Genomic DNA, 19,899 nt, shown 5'->3' with positions numbered 1-19,899 from the left:
CATTGTACAATTGCTCTTGTAGCCTCTATTTCCCGTCTATAATTTATGTGAGAAGTGTTAGGGAACTAGTGTCATCTGGTACTTGTCATATTAATCAAAGATTTCTAAAATTAGGTTTTTATTTTGCATTGTGTTGAAGAAGAGAAAGTAGGAAGAACTAGAGAGATACCTCCTAGAAAAGATTTTATGCTAGAAGCTAAAACCAGAAGGATTTCAGGTTTGAGGGAAAGAAAGAGGCTGTACATGGATCTTACACTGTCAAAAAATCAAATGTGAGCCAGGTGTGATGGTGCAAACTCGTAAACCCAGCATTTGGGAGGCTGAGACAGGAGGATCCTGGTTCATGGACAGCCTCAGCTACTTAGTGAGGCCCTTTGCAACTCAGGGCCTCAAAAATAAAGAATAAAATTTAAGCCTGGGGGTGTATCTTGGAGGTAGAATAGCCCTGGGTTCCATCCCCAGTACTGCAAAAAAAAAAAATAATAATAATCAAATGTGGGCTGGACGTGGTAGTGCAAGCCTATAATCTCAGTTCTTGGGAGGCTGAGACTGGGGAATCATAGGTTTAAGGCCAGTTTTAATAAAACTGTTCACTGTTGCCTTTCCAGTTTAGCCTTTACATGCTGGAGTTTCTCAAACTTCTCTTTCATTTCCTTGATAATGCCATTCTGGCTTTAAATTATATGATTCCCAAATGTGTATCTGTATTCCCAATCTTTTCTGTGAACCCCAGACTTTAAAAAACTGCTAGTTACATTTCCTCAAGTGTCTAATGAATCATCTTAGATGTATCGTTATCAAAAATAATAACAAATGCTCATTTACATTGCATGCCAAACATTGTTGTCCCCAAATGGACTCGTCCCCTTAAACCTGTTTCTTTTGCCTTCCTCATGTTAGTAAGTGAATGGCAAATCCTCTGTTCCAACTAGTTAGGCTGAAAACTGTGCAGTCATCTTTTTTTTTTTCCACTCAACATTGTCTTTTGACAAATATTACTGGTCAGTGTCTGCCCACCTCCCACTGTCTCTACTGCTGCCTAATGGCAAGCCAGTAAATGTTTAAAATTCCTTGTGGAATGTGTCAAAATCTAAGTTAGATCATGTTATATCTTTCTGTAAAATCTCTGAAGATTTTGCCCAGAGGTGGTCTACTTCTCAGAATAGATAAATTTGATCCTGACCTTCATGGTCCAGTTCATTCAAATGCCTGGGCCTGCAGTGGTGTGGCTCTGATAACTAGGAAAAGTGAGCCTCTCTTTCCAAGTGTTCTCACATCCTCAGCTCCGTAACGTGTTGGTGGTGTTACCAGTGCTCAAGTCTGCTCATTGAGGCTCTCTGTCACATTTGCTGAAGTCCATTGACTAAGTCACATGACCAAACCCAAGGCTACAGGTGAAAGGGAGTTCATGAGTGTGCAGTGTCAATGTGATTCTTTGGGGGTCATTAATGAAATAATTCATTGTAGGCTATGTATTATCTCTGAGTCGGGTTTGACTTGTTATATTTTTGCTTATAATATAGCACCTTTTTGTTCAGATAGGAAGATAAACAGGAAACTATCTAGATAAAACTATCTTAGTTTAGTTTGAACCCAAAGTTATGAATTTATGGGTTAAGTTAATGGTCCTTTGATTGAAGATCACATTTGATTTTTGTGTATCTTTTATTGTTTAATTTCAGAGAATACCTAGAAGTAGAGAATATTCAATGTGTGCCATAATAATTTATAGATCCTTTTTAGTTAAATCAAACAGCATCTTAAATATTTCTGCTAATCGCTGAATTAATTTGGCCATACCTATTCTGTGTTTGGAAGTTGAATTCTGTTTTTCCCTACTCCAGATTTATTTGTTGCTTTATATTACATAACTGACAATTTGCTGTTTCTTTTTCCAAACCAATTTTTGCTCCCTGTCGCTTGTCAAAGGATACATAGCTATACCTTTGTTGCCCCCCCCCCCTTTTGGTACTAGGGATTGATCCCAGTACCTCCAAGCTACACCTCCCCCAAGCCTTTTTATTTTTCATTTTAAAACAAGGTCACTGTGCGTGATGGCATATGCTTATAATTTCAGTACTTGGAGGATTGCAGGTTTGCAGCCAGCCTCAGCAATTTAGTGAGGCCCTAGTGAGACCCTGTTTCAAAATAGGGCTGGGGAGCCTGGTGTGGTGGCACAGGCTTGTAATCCCAGCACTTGGGAGGCTGAGACAGGAGGATCGCGCAGGATCGCGCAGGTTCAAAGCCAGCCTCAGCTATTTAGTGAGGCTCTCAGCAACTTAGTGAGACCCTGTTTCCAAATAAAATATAAAAATAGGTCTGAGAGTATAGCCCAGAGGTAGAAAAGCCCCTGGGTTCTACTCCTAGTACCGAGAGAGAGAGAGAGAGAGAAGAGAAGAGAAGAGAAAGAAGAGAAGAGGAGGGGAAGGGAGGGGAGGAGAGGGGAGAGGGAAGGAGGGGCGGGCGCAGAAAAAGGAAAGAAACTGGATTTCCTTCAGTTGCTGAGTCTTGATACACTTCTAAGACTGTCCTCAAGCCTGTGATCCTCCTGTCTCAGCTTTCCACACCAGGTGTATGTCCCCATACCCAGCTTGCTTGCTCACACCATTGCCTGCCTTCCTTCCTTCTTTCCATTCATTCATTCATTTTTAGTGGTGCTGGTGAAACTAGCTGCATTCTACCTCTGAGCCATACCCCCAGCCCTAGTCTTTATTTGAAACAGAATCTCACCAGGTTGATAAGAAAAACTCACTACTTGCTGAGGCTGTCCTTGAACATGTGATCTTCCATTCTCTGCTTCCCAAATACTGGGGCATTACAGGCATATACCACATACCTGTTTTATTTTTTCCTTAAGATTTTTTTCTGAAATTTTAGAGCAGTTACAAGATCACAAGTAAAATTAAGAGGAAAATATAGAGATTTCCTGTATTCCCCTTGCTGCACACTGGGATCCCTGCTTGTTACCAGTATTTGCCACTCTGGTCCATTTGTCATACTTGATGAGCCTACTTCTACACATCACACATATACAATGCTCAGTGTTCATTAGGGTTCAGTCTTGGTGTTGTAATGGGTTTGGACAGATGTGTAATGACATGTATCTGCCATTATAGTACTGCACAGAGCATAGACATTTCTGAATGTAGAGTGGTTCAACTTAATGATTTTTTTTCTACTATTGTACAAAAGTCATATGCATTCAATAGAAACTTTGCATTTGAAATTTTGATCTTTTCTTGAGCTAGCAAGATGCTGTACAGTGTTCTTGTGATGCTGGGCCCTAGCAGCAAGCCAGAGTGTGTTTGCTTCTAAGCTATGGTATTCGGTGGGTTAGGTGTATTGTATGTGTTTTCAATTTATAATAGTTTTAGCTTCCAGTGGATTCATTGGGATATAAGCTTCTCATAAGCCAAGGAGTATCTGTATTTTCATTGCCCCCCCAAAAAAATCTGAGCTTCCCTCATTTATCCTTGCCCTGTTCTCCCACCAGCCCACCAGCCTCTGATCATTTACTGTCTCCTCTTCAGATTGTCATATAGTTGAAATCTTGTATCATGGAGCCATTCCAGATTGGCTTCTTTTCCCTTAGTAATATTTAAGGGTCTCCATGGCTTTTCATAGCTAGAAAACTCATTTCTTTTAGTGCTGAGTAATAAATAACCATTGCCTGTAGATATCACAGATTCTTGACCTACTGAAGGACATCTTGATTGCCTCCAAGTTTTGACAGTTATAAATAAAACTGTCATAAACATGTGTGCAGGTTCTTATGTATACATAAGTTTTCATTTTGTTGGGTAAATACCCGGGAGCACAATTGCTGGCTGGCTCTTATTTTAAGAATATATTTAGTTTTATAAGAAGCTGCCAAACTGTCCTTCAGATTATCTGTACTGTTTTTTAATCCCACCAGTAAATGAGAGTTCCTGTTGCTCCACTTGGCAGTTGGTTCTGCCTGTGTTCTGGACTTGGGCCATTCTAACAGTGCAGTGACATCTCATTGTTGTCTGAACCTACACTTCCGTGATGGCATTTGATGTGGAACTTTGCATATGCTCGTTTGCTTTCTGTATATTTTGGTGAACTGTCTGGTTCATTGGCTTCAGTTTTTTGGGGAGGGGTGTGTGTGGTTGGTGTGTGTGTGGTTGGTGTGTGTGTGTGTGTGTGTGTGTGTGTGTGTGTGTGTGTGTGTGTGTTACTAGGGATTGAATCCAGAGGCATTCTACCACCAAGTTATAACCCCTAGCCCAATTTTACTTCTAAGTTGCTGAGGCTGGCTTTGAACCTGCGATCCTCCTGTCTCCGCTTCCCAAGTACTGGGATTAAAGGTATACACCACCATGCCAGGCTTGGCTTCAATTTTTAGTCAGGTTGCTTATTTTCTTACTGTTGTTTTAAGTCTTCTTCACATGTTTTGGATAACAGTCTCTTATCAGTTATGCCTTTTAGAAATACTCTTTCCTAGTATTATTTTTCAGTATCCTTGTTTTCTTTCAAGTCCTCGTGCTTTATATTGTCATTTTTTATTCCTTATTTTTTTAATAGTTAAGAGACTTTATTCTAATTGCTATAATTACAGTGCTTGTCAAAATGAAAACTGAAAACAAGTATACAAAACAATTGATTACTAATTGTATATTTAAAGCAGTAAAAGGTTCCATGACACCAAATAAATCAGTTCTGATGTTTCCCAAGATAAATTTAACAGCTCCAGCTTCTTCAGTGTTTATCAAAATACAAAAGAAAAAAAGTAGAGGTCGTCTTTTTTTTTTTTTTATGGCAAATTGGACCCTTGCAGGCTGAGGGAGGAAGCTACTTCACACATGGAGATGGGGGTGCTGGGGCTCGGGGGTCTACAGTAGACCAACCCTCCCTGCTCACCTGTGCTCCTGCTGGTGAGAGACAACTTCTCACCGACATGGCAGCAGGGCCGACATGGCAGCAGGGCCAACGGCAAGCAGGCGCTGGGAACACGGGGGTCGCCACTCTGGCCACGTGCCCGCCAAGCCGAGGCCTGGCCCTGTTCCCTCCTCCGGTGGCCCCCCAGCCACCCCAGGTGACCGTTGAGCATGAGTACAAGCACAACGCAATGGAATGCAGGTGAGCCAAAGACAGGCAAGCCTTGGCCTCTACCGTGACCACGCGGTGGGTGGCGGTTAGATCGTCACCGTCTCTCACGTTCCGTATTCCTTATTTTGAAACGCTTCTTTCTCACTAAGTTGCAGAGGGCCTAAGTAGCTGAGGCTGGCCGCAAAGCTGTGATCCTCCTGTCTCAGCCTTCCAGGTACTGGGATTACAAGGGTGTGCCACCACACCCAGCTTCCTATGTCAGTTATTTTATACCCATTATTATCATTTCCTTATGTCTGACATGTAATTTATATTAATAGTAGTTTTAATTCTAGTCTCTACTTTTCTTTTTATTGAAAACAGGGGCATTCCACCTCTGACATACACTTCTAGCCCCTTTTAGTTTTTATCTCTTTTTTTTTTATTTATTTTTTTTGTTTTGAGGCAGGGTCTTGCTAAATTGCTGAGGCTGCCCTTAAGCCTACAATCCTGTGTCAGATTTACAAGTACTGGGATTACAGGTGTGCACCATCATACTATTTTTGCTTTTATTTTATACCTTTATTTGGAATTTTGTTAACCTTTTTTCTGTGATTCATATATAAGCATTTGATTTCTTCATTGTCTTCTAATGTTATCTTTTGATTATATGTTGTAATGCTAATTTTATTAAAAATGCTTTCTTTTTACTCTCTGTTGTCCATAACATTTATTTATTCATTCTTTTTGGGGTGGGTGTACTTGGGATTGAACCCAGGGGCATTCTACCTCCGAGCTACAGTCCCAGCCCAGTTTTTATTTTTTATTTTGAAATGCGGTCTTGCTAGTTTAATGATAGTCTCACTCCTTGCTAAGGCTATCCTCAAACCTGTGATTCTCCTGTCTGAGCATCCCAAGTACTGGGATTTAAGGCATGTGCTACCCACTCCGGGTTTCTGTTTTAATTTTTATTTTGAAATGGTTTCACTAAGTTGCTGAGGCTGGCCTCAAACCTGGGATCTTCCTGTCTCCGTCTCCCAAGCACAAGGATTACAGATGTGAGTTGCTACGCCTGGCTCTCTGTGTTTGTAATGTACTAAACGATTTTGTGTTATCTGTGTATTCTTTTTCAGGGAGGTCTAGGGTCTGTAGCTGGGAATGGATTACTAGGGAACAAAAGACATGGGGCGGGACGGGGTTGAAAACCATGGTTCTGGCACACCTCGTCTAATGTGAAAGTCGAGAGGAGAAGAGGTAGCTTTCTAGTTGTTGGTGGCTTAATCTGAGTATCTCGTTTCATTCATTTGGGTTGTTGAACTTATGTTCTGCTTGAAGTTTCAGATATTGTGTTTCTATAGATGTTTAGTGTTCTGTGTATGCTGTATAGATGAAAACAAAATCTGAATTTCAGGGAGCAAGTAAATGGTCATTTCTCTAGTTGACTATATAGAATGGAGGTTTCTGAACTTAAAAGGAAGTTTGTTATTCCTTGTTTGCATATGAAAAGCCTTTTCATTTGTTTTTCTGACTTGTGAAACTGTTGTCAAGAGTTGAGAAACCGTTAGGAGCTTGATTTTGATTGAGAGACTGTTTAGGCCAAATTAATTTATATTTGAGCAAACTGTAGTGCAGTAGACTCTGTGTTAGGCACTGATATACAGGGTTGAGTAGGACAGAGTTGAGTGGAGAGAATGTGTAAACCAGTGGCATCCTCACAGCGCTGTGAGTGCTATTCCAGAAGTGGGCATTGATATGTGCTGGTGGGACTTGGCCACACCAGTGCTCCATTACAGGATTGCTGAGTTTTAAACTACGAGAAGGGATAAGCAGACAGGGAGGGAAATGGGAGGAGGGCATTCCAGGTTGAGTGAAAGAGCATCAATAAAGACATTGAGGACAAAATAGCAAGGAACTAAAAGTAATACAGGTTCACTTGCCATAACATGGGAAGCTGAGGGATCTTACATGCTATTCTGAGAAACTTGGGTTTTATCAAGAAATATTTTATCTTATTTTCTACTGAAGTACAGTTAAGTCACAAGAGATTGAATATATGCTTTGGAAGTATGACAACAAAGTCCTCTGTTGCATGCTTGAAATTTTTTAGGACATTTTATTCTTAAAAATTATGAAGAACAGAGTGATATGAGTTCATAGCTTCTATTTCTAATTTATAGAATGAAGATGATACCATTTACTATTTTGGATTGTTGGAATGGTAATAATTGTAAATGTTCATGACAATAGTGGTTATAATTTTCTGAAGATTTATGATAGTTGCTTTAATTCTGTTACTTTTTTGCGTGTGTGTGTGTGTGTGTGTGTGTGCGCGCGCGTGCGCTGGTCTGGGGGTGGAACCCAGGGGCATTCAACCTCCAAGCCACACCCCCTGCCCTATTTTTATTTTTTATTTTGAAACTGGGTCTCCCTGAGTTGCAGAGGGCCTCACTAAGTAGCTGAGGCTGTCCATGAACCGTGATCCTCCGGTCTCAGCCTCCCGAATGCTGGGATTACAAGCGTGCGCCACCACGCCCGGCTTAATTCTGTTACTTTCTTTAAACCTCAAAACATCTCGATGAGATAGATTATTATCTCCATCTTATTTTGAACAAACTCAAACATAAAGCAGTAATTTGCCTTATGTCTTATAGCAAGTGGCAGATCTTGGTTTAAACTCAGGCAGTCTGAATACAAGACACTTAACAGTTTATCACATTACATTCCTATTTCGTGAGATCAGGCATATAGAACATTTAGTGTGATTTTTGGCACATAATATCTATAAATGTAGACAATGATCAGTAGCCAGTGGTTATTTACTTTGCCTTATTCATTTGTTTATTTATTTATTTTACTAGGGATGGAACCCAAGGGCATTCTACCTCCAAGCAACACCCCCAGCCCTATTTTTGTATTCTTTATTTTGAAACAGGTCTCACTGAGTTGCAACGGACCTCACTAAGTAGCTGAGGCTGGTCGCAAACTGCGATCCTCTTGTCTCCGTCTCTCAAATACTGAGTTTACAAGGCTGTCCTCGAACTTGCGGGCCTCCTTCCTATCTCAGCCTCCCACATACTGCAGTTACTAGCATGTGCTACCACACCTGGCACCTGCTACACGTGTGTGTGTGTGTGTGTGTGTGTGTGTGTGTGTGTGTGTGTCCAGTATGGGGGATAGAATCAAGGGGCCTTTTACCCAGGCTACATCTCTAGACCTATTTTTTTTTTTTAATTTGGAAATAGGGTCTCACTAAGTTGCTGCATCTGTGAACCTGCCATCTTCCTGTCTCAGCCTCCAAGCTGAGACATTACAAGCATGTACCACCACACCCAGCTTAACTGCTACTTTCTTTCATGTTGTTCTGTCTCTGTTAGATTTTAAATCTGTAGTAGGGACCATACCTCTTTTATTTATTCTAGGACATAAAAATGACCAAATACTGTTCAGTGAATGAGGATATAAAAACCTGAAGTTTTCAGCTGATCTTAAAATTTAAGCATTGTTCATACCACCTGTAACTGTGTTTTAATTGCTTTACATGCTTTTCTTTTGGTAAAATGCTTCTGTGTTCTACAGGGCACTCTCACCCCTATCCTTTAAAAACCCTGCTGAATAACTGCATCTGTCCTGTAGAGGTACCTAAGCATTCAAAGAGTGAGACAGAGTGGGAGAATATTTTGGTTTAAAAGCAGAATCTATTAGAAATACTTGAAACAATTTGAAAAGGTATGAGTTGTCGGGCACGGTGGCACATGGTTGCAATCCCAGTACTTGGGAAGCTGAGACAGGAGGATTATAGGTTTGAGAACAACCTCAAGCAAATAGTGAGACTCTCATCAACCTATGAGACACTGTTTCAGAATAAAAATAAAGTAGGGCTGAGGTTGGAACTTGGAGTAGAATGTCATTGGGTTCAATCCCTAGTGCTGCACACAAAAAGGTATGGGATAAGAAACTATAAAAAAAGTTGATATTTTTTCTTTGCTTTTCACATTAAATCATTTCAAATAAAGAAAAAATTATTCCAGGGGTTCTCTGTTTTTATGAGTTAACTCATATTTTCCTCCTCTTCTCTATCTAGAATGTCTTAAACCATTCTACCTTATGAGAAATTGGATGTTCTTGCAGATAGTCATTGTGGGAGAAAACGTTTCATTTAAGTCCCAGATGAGGACCGAAAACTTGAAATCAGAGGAGCATCTGAAATCAAGTAATATTAGGTAGGATAAAAATTACAAGGGATTTCTACGTGTTTTATTCATTTTTAGAGATGTATGTTAAATTATTCATATTCTGTGGATACTAATAGAAGACTTAAGAGACTTTCTGAAGGATTTGATTTTGGACAAGATGGGGGAGGGGCGTGCTAAAGTTTTTTTTAACTATGTGGCTTTATTGGAACTTTGGCATATGTTAACTTTGTCATGGTCCAAGGAAAATTTTCTTAAACTTAGTCCAATAAATTATATTTATGTATAAGTTCTCTGAATATTTAAAGGTGTATGGACATGTGGTGCGTCTTGTATAAAAATAGTTGTATTATGTGCTGGAACTGGGTGTGGTGGTGGTGCATGCCTGTAATCCCACTACTTGGGAAGCTGAGATAGGAAGATTGCAAATTTGAGGCCAGCCTCAGCAACTTTGTGAGACCCTTTGCAACTTAGCAAGACTCTGTTTCAAAATAAAAGGGGGGTTTGGAGTGTAGCCCCTCTACCCCTGCTTCACTCCCCAGAATAAAAAAAAAAAAAAAAAAAGGTGCTCCAGAAGCCCTGTTAGTCTTTCTTATAACATCTCGTAGTGACAGGGCATTGGAAGATGCTTAACATTAAAGGCGTGGCATTAAACTGAGAGAGGTGATGGTCGCCACACAAGATCATGCCAGTGACAGTGGCACCTAGCCAGGTTATTTCAGAAGACCTAGATTATTGTTAAGTGTTTATGAGCTCTGGTTCTGGAATTAGATTGCAGGGTGGAACCTAAGCTCTGCCTCTTCCTAGTTGCCTGGCCTTGGACAGATTATGTAACCACTCTGCCCTTTCCTCATCAGCAAAATGGAAACCTTGCTTCCACCTAACAGGATTGTTGTGAGATTTAAAGATTTTGTAATAGATGAAAACAAGACCTGGCAAATAATTAGTGGTCTAAGTATATTATCAGACTGCCGGTTAATTTTTTAACAGATATGTTTAGAGTCTGTTATGAATTAGCATGACATTTCTATAACTCGTAGTTTGCTTGCTGTGTTATCAGGTCCAGTTTCTTTTAATGTATTTGTTAAATAGTAAAATGTAATCAGAACTAATGTTTAAGAGAAGCAGAAATAGCCAGGTGTGGTGGCTCATGCTTGTAATCCCAGTACTTCGGAGGCTGAGACAGGAGGATCACAGGTTCCTGGTCAGCTCCAGCTACTTAGTGAGGCCCTCTGCAACTTAGTGAGACCTGTTTCAAAATAAAGAATAAAAAATAGGGCTGGGGTATAGCTCAGAGTCAGAATACCCCTGGGTTCCATCCCCACTACCGAAAAAAAAAAAAAAAAAAGAGAGAGAGAGAGAGAGAGAGAGAAGCAGAAATGAAAAAATAACATCCTTAATTCATTTTTGTAATTTTATGTATCTCTTTCTGGTTCTATTTTTTTAAATTTTACTACTAAGAATATAGTCTTCGTGACACCTAAACAGCTTATTGTACTTTTGTTGCTTAGCATTGTATGCTGGTGCGGGGCCTAGCATTGTTTATCTCACCCAGTCGCTGGTGAGAAGGGAGCCAGGAAGCGGTGGTGGGGAGGGACTAGCCAAAAGCAGCCAGAGGAGCAAAGTACCTTGGTGGCCAGCGTCTGATGATTCTCCCTCAGAGCAATTCTCATCCCTGCTCACACGCCTTCATCTTCTTGGATGCCCAGCTGTTCAAGTTAGCAATCTAGGAGTGATTTTAGACTCTCTACTGCACTCTGTCTTCTCATCTGTTGGTTTAACTTTCAGATATTCTTGAATCTGAGTTTTTCCACCCATTTGTATTATCACTTCCTCGTTCCCAGGCTTCACCTTTGAATAACCCATTTTCCAGGAAAAAAAAATTTCTTTGGCAGTACTGAGGATTGAACCTAGGGATGTTTTACTTCCTTGCTACACCCCAGCCCTTTTTTATTCTTTATTTTGAAACAGGGTCTCACTAAGTTGCAGAAGACTTCACAAGTTGCTGAGACTGTCTTCAAACCCAGATCTTCCTGTCTCAGCCTCCCAAGTACTGGGATTACAGGGTGCACCACCACGCCCAGCTCAGAAAACTTTAAAAATGCAACCCTACCAGTGCTATACTTAAGTCCGCATGGGCTCCCTGTAGTTCAAGGGCAGAACTTGAAGCTGGCAGGTACTGGAGTGCTTCCCGCAACCAGGTGCCTTCCTCAGCCTGGAGGACGCCTGCTGTGCTTCCTACCTGGGCCCTGCTCCAGGCTGCCTCGCCCACAGTGAGCTTTTTTACTGTTGTCATTTCTTTTACCTTCTCATCCTTGAAATTTCCAGCGCAGAACTGGCCCTTAATAAAACTAGGCACACAATTTCAAAGAACATAGATTAGGGAGTGTTACGGTATAGAGCATTGGAATGCCAGGAGATTTGAAAATCCACCATCAGCTCCCATAAAGAAAAAGCAAGTTCATATTTTTATTAACACATACTGAGAAAAGCTTCTCTAGGAGATTTAGATTCTCTTTTCTAAATGAAATAGTATATAATGAAATTTATTTTTATTACTATCACAAGGCTTACTAATTAACGTCTTAGCTTATATGTGTTTCACTATGTGCATAACACTATACTCATAGTGTCTGACTTACTATTTAGCACAAATACTGTGATTAGATTCTTATGTTTCTGATTATAATTGAAGAATATTATTATCCCAGATTTCTCCTTGGAACTTTATGGTACAAGTAAACCACATTAACAAAGTAACAAATTAAAACCTACCTAGACTTTTGCTTACTTCCTTCAATCCCCAGGAAAAAAGGAATACCCTAGCCCTTTCTCCCCTAATAAAAGGGGGCGATTTGCCTTTTCCTAGCAGCTGTGAGTTGAGAAGGTGTTGGTTTGTATTTCTAAATTCTTATAGAAAAGGGGCTTCTGGAAGTCAAGTAGAGGACTCTCCCATTTTATTTATTTAGTTATTTCATAGAACTGGGGATTGAACCCAGGGACATTCTACCTCTGAACTATACTCTCAGCCCTATTTTTTATTCTTCATTTTGCAATAGGGTCTCACTAAGTAGCTGAGGCTGGCTTTGAATCTGCTGTGATCCTCCTGTCTTAGCCTCCCAAGTACTGGGATTACAAATGTATACCACTCAAGAATCTCCCATTTTATATGTTCCTGACTTAAAAGCATTTTTTTAGAATGTTAATTAATTAGTTTTTGTGGTACTAGGGATGGAACCTAGGGGCTTTCTACCTCCGGGCTGTATTCCCAGACCTATTTTATTTGGAAACAGGGTCTCACTAAGTAGCTGAGGCTGGCTTTGAACCTGTGTGATCCTCCTGTCTCAGCCTCCCAAGCGCAAGGATTACTAGTGTGTGCTACCACACCTGGCTTTATTAGCTTTCATGTCAAAGAGGTTTACATAGTTATCATTTAAACTTTTATTTTTAGTTGACACATAATAATTGCCCATATATATGGGGTATCATGTGTTGTTTGAACACATGTATTTATTGTGTAATCAGCTTTCAGGGTATTTGTGTATTCATCAACTTATACATTTACCATTTCTTTATGGTAAGAACATTCGAAATCCAGTCTTCTAGCTGTTTTGCAATATTGTTGACCATGATCATTCTGTTGCGTGATAGAAAGCAGGCTCGCTCCTCCTCTAAGTACAGCTTTGTGTCCATTGCACTCTGTCACCCTCAGCTCCTAGTAACTGTTCTTCTATACCCTAGTTACAGGAGAACAGCCTCTTTAGATTCCACACATGGGTGAGGTTATTAGCGTAGATGAGCATAATTTATCCATTTACTGTTTTCATTAGAAAAATATTCACCGAGTGCCTACTGTGTGCTAGGCATTGTGGTAGTTTGACAAGGAGTTGTAGCTGTGATCATTCTTAAAGCCTGTGTGTGATATGTGCTATGAAGAAAAAAAGCAAAAGCAATTTAGGAACATCAGTGGCAATGTCCTTAATATGGATGAGTTGAGGGAGTAATGTTCTGACTCAAGACGAAGGATGTTGGTAATTAGCCTCTCAAAGGGAAGCGGGTGTTCCTAGCAAAGGGTCGCCTTTACACAGGCCTGGCGTGTGAAGAATGTCCGCCACAAGTCCAGCGATGGAGCAGAGATGAGGAGAGGACTGGTGGGAGCAGAGTTCAGCTCTTGTGGGCCACTTTAATACAGGCTGGGCGCAGTGGGAGCTTACTTGGGTGTTTTAAATGGGTAATTGACAAACCAGGTGCACATTTTTAAAAGATTCTTGAGGCAGCAGTGGGAGAACACAGTGGATAGGGCAAGACTGAAGTGGGTAAGAGAGCTCAGTCCTGCAGGGGCGGGTAGGACTTGAATGAGTGTGGCTGAAGAGGCCATGCAGAGAGGACGCTCATCTGTCAGTAGGTTACATCCTCTGGAGTGGTGGTGATAGGGATTTGGAAGACAGTTGTCAGGCACGACCTCCAGGCTTCTGCCTTCCACAGCTGCAGAGTCGACACTGGGAAGACAGCTAGGGTTAGGGCTAGGGCTGGTTATGGGCCATGAGTTCAGTTTTGAACATAGACAATTCTTGAGGGCTGTGAGAGGAAAAACAAGACAGCAGCTTGAGGGGATGTGGGCAGAAAGTTTTAAACGTGTGCGAGGCCTGGACATGTTTGTTTGTTTGTTTGTTTGTTTGTTTGTTTGTTTGAAGTACTGGGGCTCGAACCCAGGGGAACCTACAGAGGGCCTCTCCAAGTAGCTGAGGCTGGCCACAAACCCGCAATCCTCCTTTCTCAGCCACCCAGGTACTGGGATTACAAACGTGCGCCATCACGCCCGGTGGACATGTTTACCCAAGAAAAGGAAGGACCCAGTAGAAGCTTCAAAATTGTTGAAAAGAGAGGGAGGCGTTAATCGTGGCCAGGCATGGTCGTGCACGCTTGTAATCCCAGCATTTGAGAGGTTGAGACAGGAGGATCACGGTTCATGGCCAGCCTGAGCTACTTAGTGTGAGGCCCTCTGCAACTCGGTGAGACCCTGTTTTGAAATAAAGAATAAAAAATAGGGTTGGAGGTATAGCTCAAAGGTAGAATGCCCCTGGGTTCCATCCCCAGTACCCCTAAGTAAATAAATAAGAGGTTAATCAAAGGAACAAGCCCTTAAAGTATACTGAAGTGTCTTTTGGTCTTAACATAAGAGGTTCAGTACCTCTAATGTTTTAACAAGATAAAAAAAAAAGTGCAAGAAGGCTGTGTAAATGTACTAAGTACTTAGTAAGTGGGATTTTCCCTGAGGTGTGGAATTGTCATTTGGTGGTGAGGGAAGGAACAGGGACCAGCAACTGGGGGAGAGTGGAGATTTGAAATGGTTATGGTGACTAGTGAGTTGGTAAACATAGAATTTCCTGACAACATTGAGGGAAATTTATTTATTTATTTATTTATTATTTACGCTACTGGGGATTGAACCCAGGGACATTCTACCTCTGGGCTGCACCCCCAGTCCTGTTTTTTATTCTTTATTTTGAAACAGGGTCTAAGTTGCTGAGGCTGGCAATGAACCTGAGATACCCAAGTACTGGGATTACAAGTGTGTGCCACCACACCTGACTTGAGGGAAAACCCTTTTTTTTGGTGGTACTGGGGTGGAACCCAGGGGCTTTCTACCTCCAGGCTACATTCCCAGACCTATTTTATACTTTATTTGGAAATAGCATCTCACTCAGTTGTTGAGAGCCTCACTCAGTAGCTGAGGCTGGCTTTGACCTGTGTGGTCCTCCTGTCTCAGCCTCCCAAGCATGGGGATTATAAGCGTGCACCACCACGCCTGGTGAGGGAAAAATTTTAATTTAGTGAATGTTATTGAATGTTATCTTCTTAAAGTCTGGTTTGGAGGAAAGCAGCAAGAAAGTAAACTGTGCTTTGTTGAGGAAGTATTGATGACCCTTTAAACGTTTAAGCAGCTGTTTTCCAGGATAGGTGCTACCCTGGATATTAAAGCATGGATACAGTTTGCAATGCCTCCTTTTTAGCTGCTGTCTAGCCTAACTGTAATACATACTTTCACTTAATTCTTAGTGTTGTATTGGTTAAGCCCATTTCGTTTCTAATGTTCTCTTTTCTCTTTTTTTAGGCAGGCAGAAGTCCTGAAGGCTGATATGACAGGTACTGGCTGGCTTTTTCTTTTACACAACCTACTTTATATTATTACATTAATGGAAGGATATTTTTTTTTTCTGTATTACTTGTAGCTCTAAATCCTCTCGTAGTTGCCAAAAGGGATGATAGCTTAGCTATTTGCTTTAAATACTTGGGGTTTTTGTTTGTTTGTTTGTTTTTTGCTTTTTATTCTTACATACCTATCAGGAATTTTATTTTTTTATTTTTTAATTTTTTTGCAAGTCTGGGGATGGAACCCAGAGGCATTTGACCTCCGAGCTACACCTCCTTATTTTGAAACAGAGTCTCATTGAGTTGTGAAGGCCTCATTAAGTAGCTGAGCCTGTCTGCAAACCGCGATCTTCTGGTCTCAGCCTACCAAATGCTGGGATTACAAGCATGCACCACCACGCCCGGCTTATCAGGAATTTTATATAACATTTGCCACATTGAATTAAATTTTACCTAATTTAATATATAAAATCATTTAATTTTCTGAACTTTTTATCAATGATCTAAGACATAGAAAATAATTCATCCCCATATAAATAAAAAACATCTTAAGGTATTAGGTTAATATCTTCCTGGGGCAAAAGTTATTTTCTTATTTATAATTATACAAACTTGAGTAGTGGATAAGCCATCAGAAAAAATTATTTGCAGGGAAAACTTTACTGACATTTTTTGGAATTCAGTGAGCTGTCTTGCCACACTTCTCCTTTTGTGTGTATCTTTGCTGAAGATTGAATAATAGCTACAGTCTTGTTGGAAGAATTCCTGGACTTAGCCACTAAAAGGAGCAGACTTTAACTCCAAAATTAGAAATGACACGGTAGTAACTATGTAGTGTGGTCAGTGTGTCCTCCATAACTGCATATGCTGTCCTAAAATTTAGGAGGGATATGTGATAATAGAGCTTATCCTAATTTTTGAGGAATGTAGTTGTGCAGTAATGCCCATGGAGAATTAAACTTCTGTGGTAACCAACACATCTGCCAAGATTTACAGTAGAAGATACTCTTGAGATGTCTTTTTTTCCTTACTTAACTTCTAGAATCACTGTAGAGTAAATGGCTAATGTTAAGTTCATGGGTTATTGTCATCTTATTCAAAGGAACAAGGCAAAAAAAAAACCCACAGAGGCATATTATAGATTTACATAGTATGACCCATCAGTCTTCCTGTTATTAACAAATTGTCACCATCATCTGTATTGTGGATATCAGCATCAGCCCTGAGCTGCTAAGCATAATCCACATCATGTGACAGAAATAGTACGTGGAGCAATACCAAGCTACTGTTAAGTCTGTCTGTCTGTTTGTTTGTTTGTTTATATATTTATTTATTTATTTATGGTACTGAAGATGGAACCCAGGGGCTTTCTACCTCTGGGCTACACTCCCAGACCTTTTTATATTTTATTGGAAACAGGGTCTCATTAAGTTGCTGAGAGCCTCACTAAGTAGCTGAGGCTAGCTTCGAACCTGTGTGATCCTCCTGTCTCAGCCTCCCAAGCACGGGGATTACAAGCGTGCGCCACCACGCCCAGCTCAAGACTCCTCATTTAAATGAGTCTGTCTGATGGAGTTAATGATCTCTTATGGTCCCCTTTCTTACCATCCATGAATCAGAGCAGTGTTGAATAAATTGATTAATCTGTTAGTGATAAGGGAATAAGAAGCTGATACTAGACTCTTCTCACTAGCCAGCAAACTCTCAAGAGCATTAACTCAGGTATCTAGGAGATTCTGTTTGCCCAATAGTATTATGCCGGGTATTGATTCTAATAGCAAACCTCGAGAAGAAAGACGAGGCTGTTGTCTAGCAGTGGCCTCCTAGATGAAATCACATTTTTAACTGGTTATTGGAAATACGTAATTGAAAAGTCTTTAAGTTCTTCTGAGGCAGCCCACTGTTAGTTACTGAATTACTCAAGAGTCCAGTCATCAGAAAGGAGCGGATGCTGTTCAGGACTCTTGCGGCCAGTATGACCCAGATTTTTGCAGCATGGATAGTCATAACCTAACTTCCTGGCTTTAACCTATACCCATTCTCTCATCTGGCTACATGAGCAGTTTAATCCCAGTCTTCTCGGGCCCTCCTTTACATAAATGGCCAGTGTGGGCTGCTTACACAGTGTCCTGGAAACTAGTGCTCATTGAAATAATCGTCATTGTCGTAGCTTTATTGGGTTGACACATACAGAACAGGAGTCTCTAAGGAGTATGCTAGGTGGTGAGCTGATGTGAGTTCTGTAAGGAGACTGTGGGAATGGTGCAAATTAAAAAGGGCAAGCTGCTTTGTTTAAAGACACGGTTAGGGTAAGCAGACTGATTTGGTAGTCCACTTGGTAGTCCACTGTTTAAAATGGAGTGACTTTGAGGCATATAGTTTCCTATGATTTAATATTTCTACATAGTCATAGCATAGGAAACTATATGCCTCAAAGTAGCTCACTCCATTTGAAACTGTGAATTACCAAATCAAGGGTGAACCAGTCAGTGTTAAGCCTAAGTTAACTCCATGATGTTATTTCAAAGCTAAAAGACAAATATAAAAGCATCTTAAACAGGATTTAGTCATTAGTCAAAAAATTATTTAAAATAACAGAAAGCTTTTGTAGCTGTCTGTGAGATGTACTCAGAGCAAATTTCTTTGGGGAATGGAGAAGGAAGAAATCTTTGGTGCAGTATGTGGCTGTTTAATGTTATGCTTTTGTTTTGTTACTCAGATTCTAAGCTGGGTCCAGCCGAGGTCTGGACATCCAGGCAGGCTCTGCAGGACCTGTACCAGAAAATGCTAGTTACTGATTTGGAATACGCTCTAGACAAGAAAGTAGAACAGGATCTGTAAGTATTATCATTTGGGATGTTCCTATAAAATCAAGAATCTCACCAGCCCATTAAAACTGGTTGGTTGACCACTTGGTTGTTTCTTAACCTACCTGAGAGTAAGCTTTTTCAGTAGCTATTGATATTATTTCAGGTACAGTCCTTAAGGGTAAGAGGAGAAATGGTTGGAATGTTAAGGGGGGCAGCTTTTGTAGGACATACCAGGAAAACAAATGTATATAATTCAGGTGCTAAGAGTCTAGTTATTTTCAGTTCAACATTTAACCCATGAATTTTTTAAAAAAATTTACAGTCTATAGAAAAATCTTTCTTTGGTAAATTTGATTCTGTAAATTTCTGCAGCAGGAAAATGTATTTGCCTTATAAGGAAAGTTCTTTTTAGTCAAATAAATTAATACCTCCTTTTTACCCTCTCAGTAAAACTAAAGAAAGATTTTGTGTGTATAGGCTATTTTATTTGTTCTTTTATGAAGGGCAAGGTGGCAGATAACCAGATTGCCAAGTGAGTAAATAAATGCCTTTTGTGAAAGGCTCTTCATTAAAAATTGGATCAGGGACACGAGCCTGATGGGAATGTATGTATGTATGTATGTATGTATGTATGTATGTATGTATGTATGTATGTATTTCTGTGGTGCTAAGGGTTGGAGCCAGGGGCTTCTACCTCAGAGCTACACTCACAGCCCTTCTTATTTTTTGGTTTGAAACGGTGTTGCTAGGTTGCTTATTGTCTCCTAGATTGCTGAAGCTGTTCTCAAACCTGCGGTCCTCCCATCTCAGCCTCCCAAATAGGGGCATTATAGACATGTGCCACCGTGCCTGGCTGGAAATTTAAAAATCAGTGAGGAATATTCTGTCTAGTAATGCCCATTATCCTAAGTTGTGGTGAAGATTAATTTTTTCTATTTTCCACACCCTATATTTTAGGAAATCTAGTAATAGAGTAAGATAACCAATAAATCCATACTTGTGATATTGGAGTTGAAGATAAGAGGTCATCAGCAATATTGGGGTGATTGGCCTCCTAAATCATAAAAATAAAAGCACTCAGTGCTTTGAAAATTGATGATTAATGGTAAAAATTAGATATTTTACATATGTAGATTGTAAAACCCTAATATGTTTACTTCTTCTGTTTTTGCCATTGGTTTTTAACTTAGAGAGTGACTGTATTTCACCAGAACTGAATTTAAACTGATTCTCACTTTAAATTGATTCTCAATGATTAATGAAAGGCATTTTATAATAGGATTTTGGTATGCCATATTTCAGCATTTGTTGTTTATTTAAAATATCCCAAATTGAAATATAGCATATATTTCATTATGCAAAGAAACTGTTAATCCCATGAGAAATAAAATTATTAAATAGAAAAGCTATTTAATAATTTAAATATTCCGAGATGTTATGAGAAATAGCTTTTAGTAAAATAAGAGGTAAAGCCTAACTTAATGTTTACAAAGCCCCCTTCCACATATGTTTCACTTTTTAGGTACAATTATTTTTGGCAAAATGTATGGAAATTTATTAATAGCTTATTTTTACTTTGATTTTTGCCACTGTAGTTCCGCTTTTGTACTGGGATTCTCAAGTAGGCTCCAACTGTAGTAGTGGTAAAAGATTAGTAGCTGAAGCCACAATCTGATTATTCTGACACTGGTAAG

General features: G+C 40.0%; 1 protein-coding gene across 3 annotated transcripts in view; it reads left to right on the top strand.

Annotated features, from left to right (window-relative positions):
* The window catches only part of SMG7 (SMG7 nonsense mediated mRNA decay factor), a gene marked incomplete at both ends in the record, with an annotated part of 85,804 nt that overhangs the window by 24,321 nt on the left and 41,584 nt on the right, over window positions 1-19,899 (top strand). For 2 of the 3 annotated variants that reach the window (XM_080699175.1, XM_080699173.1), the window contains 3 exons: window positions 9,157-9,272; window positions 15,358-15,389; window positions 18,115-18,232. In XM_080699175.1, coding sequence (XP_080555301.1) covers window positions 9,157-9,272; window positions 15,358-15,389; window positions 18,115-18,232 — 266 coding nt within the window. Of the gene's footprint in view, window positions 1-9,156; window positions 9,273-15,357; window positions 15,390-18,114; window positions 18,233-19,899 lie in introns of those variants that run through there. The other variant, XM_080699174.1, reaches the window with a different exon arrangement.

Source organism: Muscardinus avellanarius (assembly GCF_963383645.1).
Source record: "Muscardinus avellanarius genome assembly, chromosome: 7".
NCBI lineage: Eukaryota > Metazoa > Chordata > Mammalia > Rodentia > Gliridae > Muscardinus > Muscardinus avellanarius.
The sequence above is the reverse complement of the archived record's forward strand: the minus strand, read 5'-3'. Positions and strand labels throughout refer to the sequence as shown.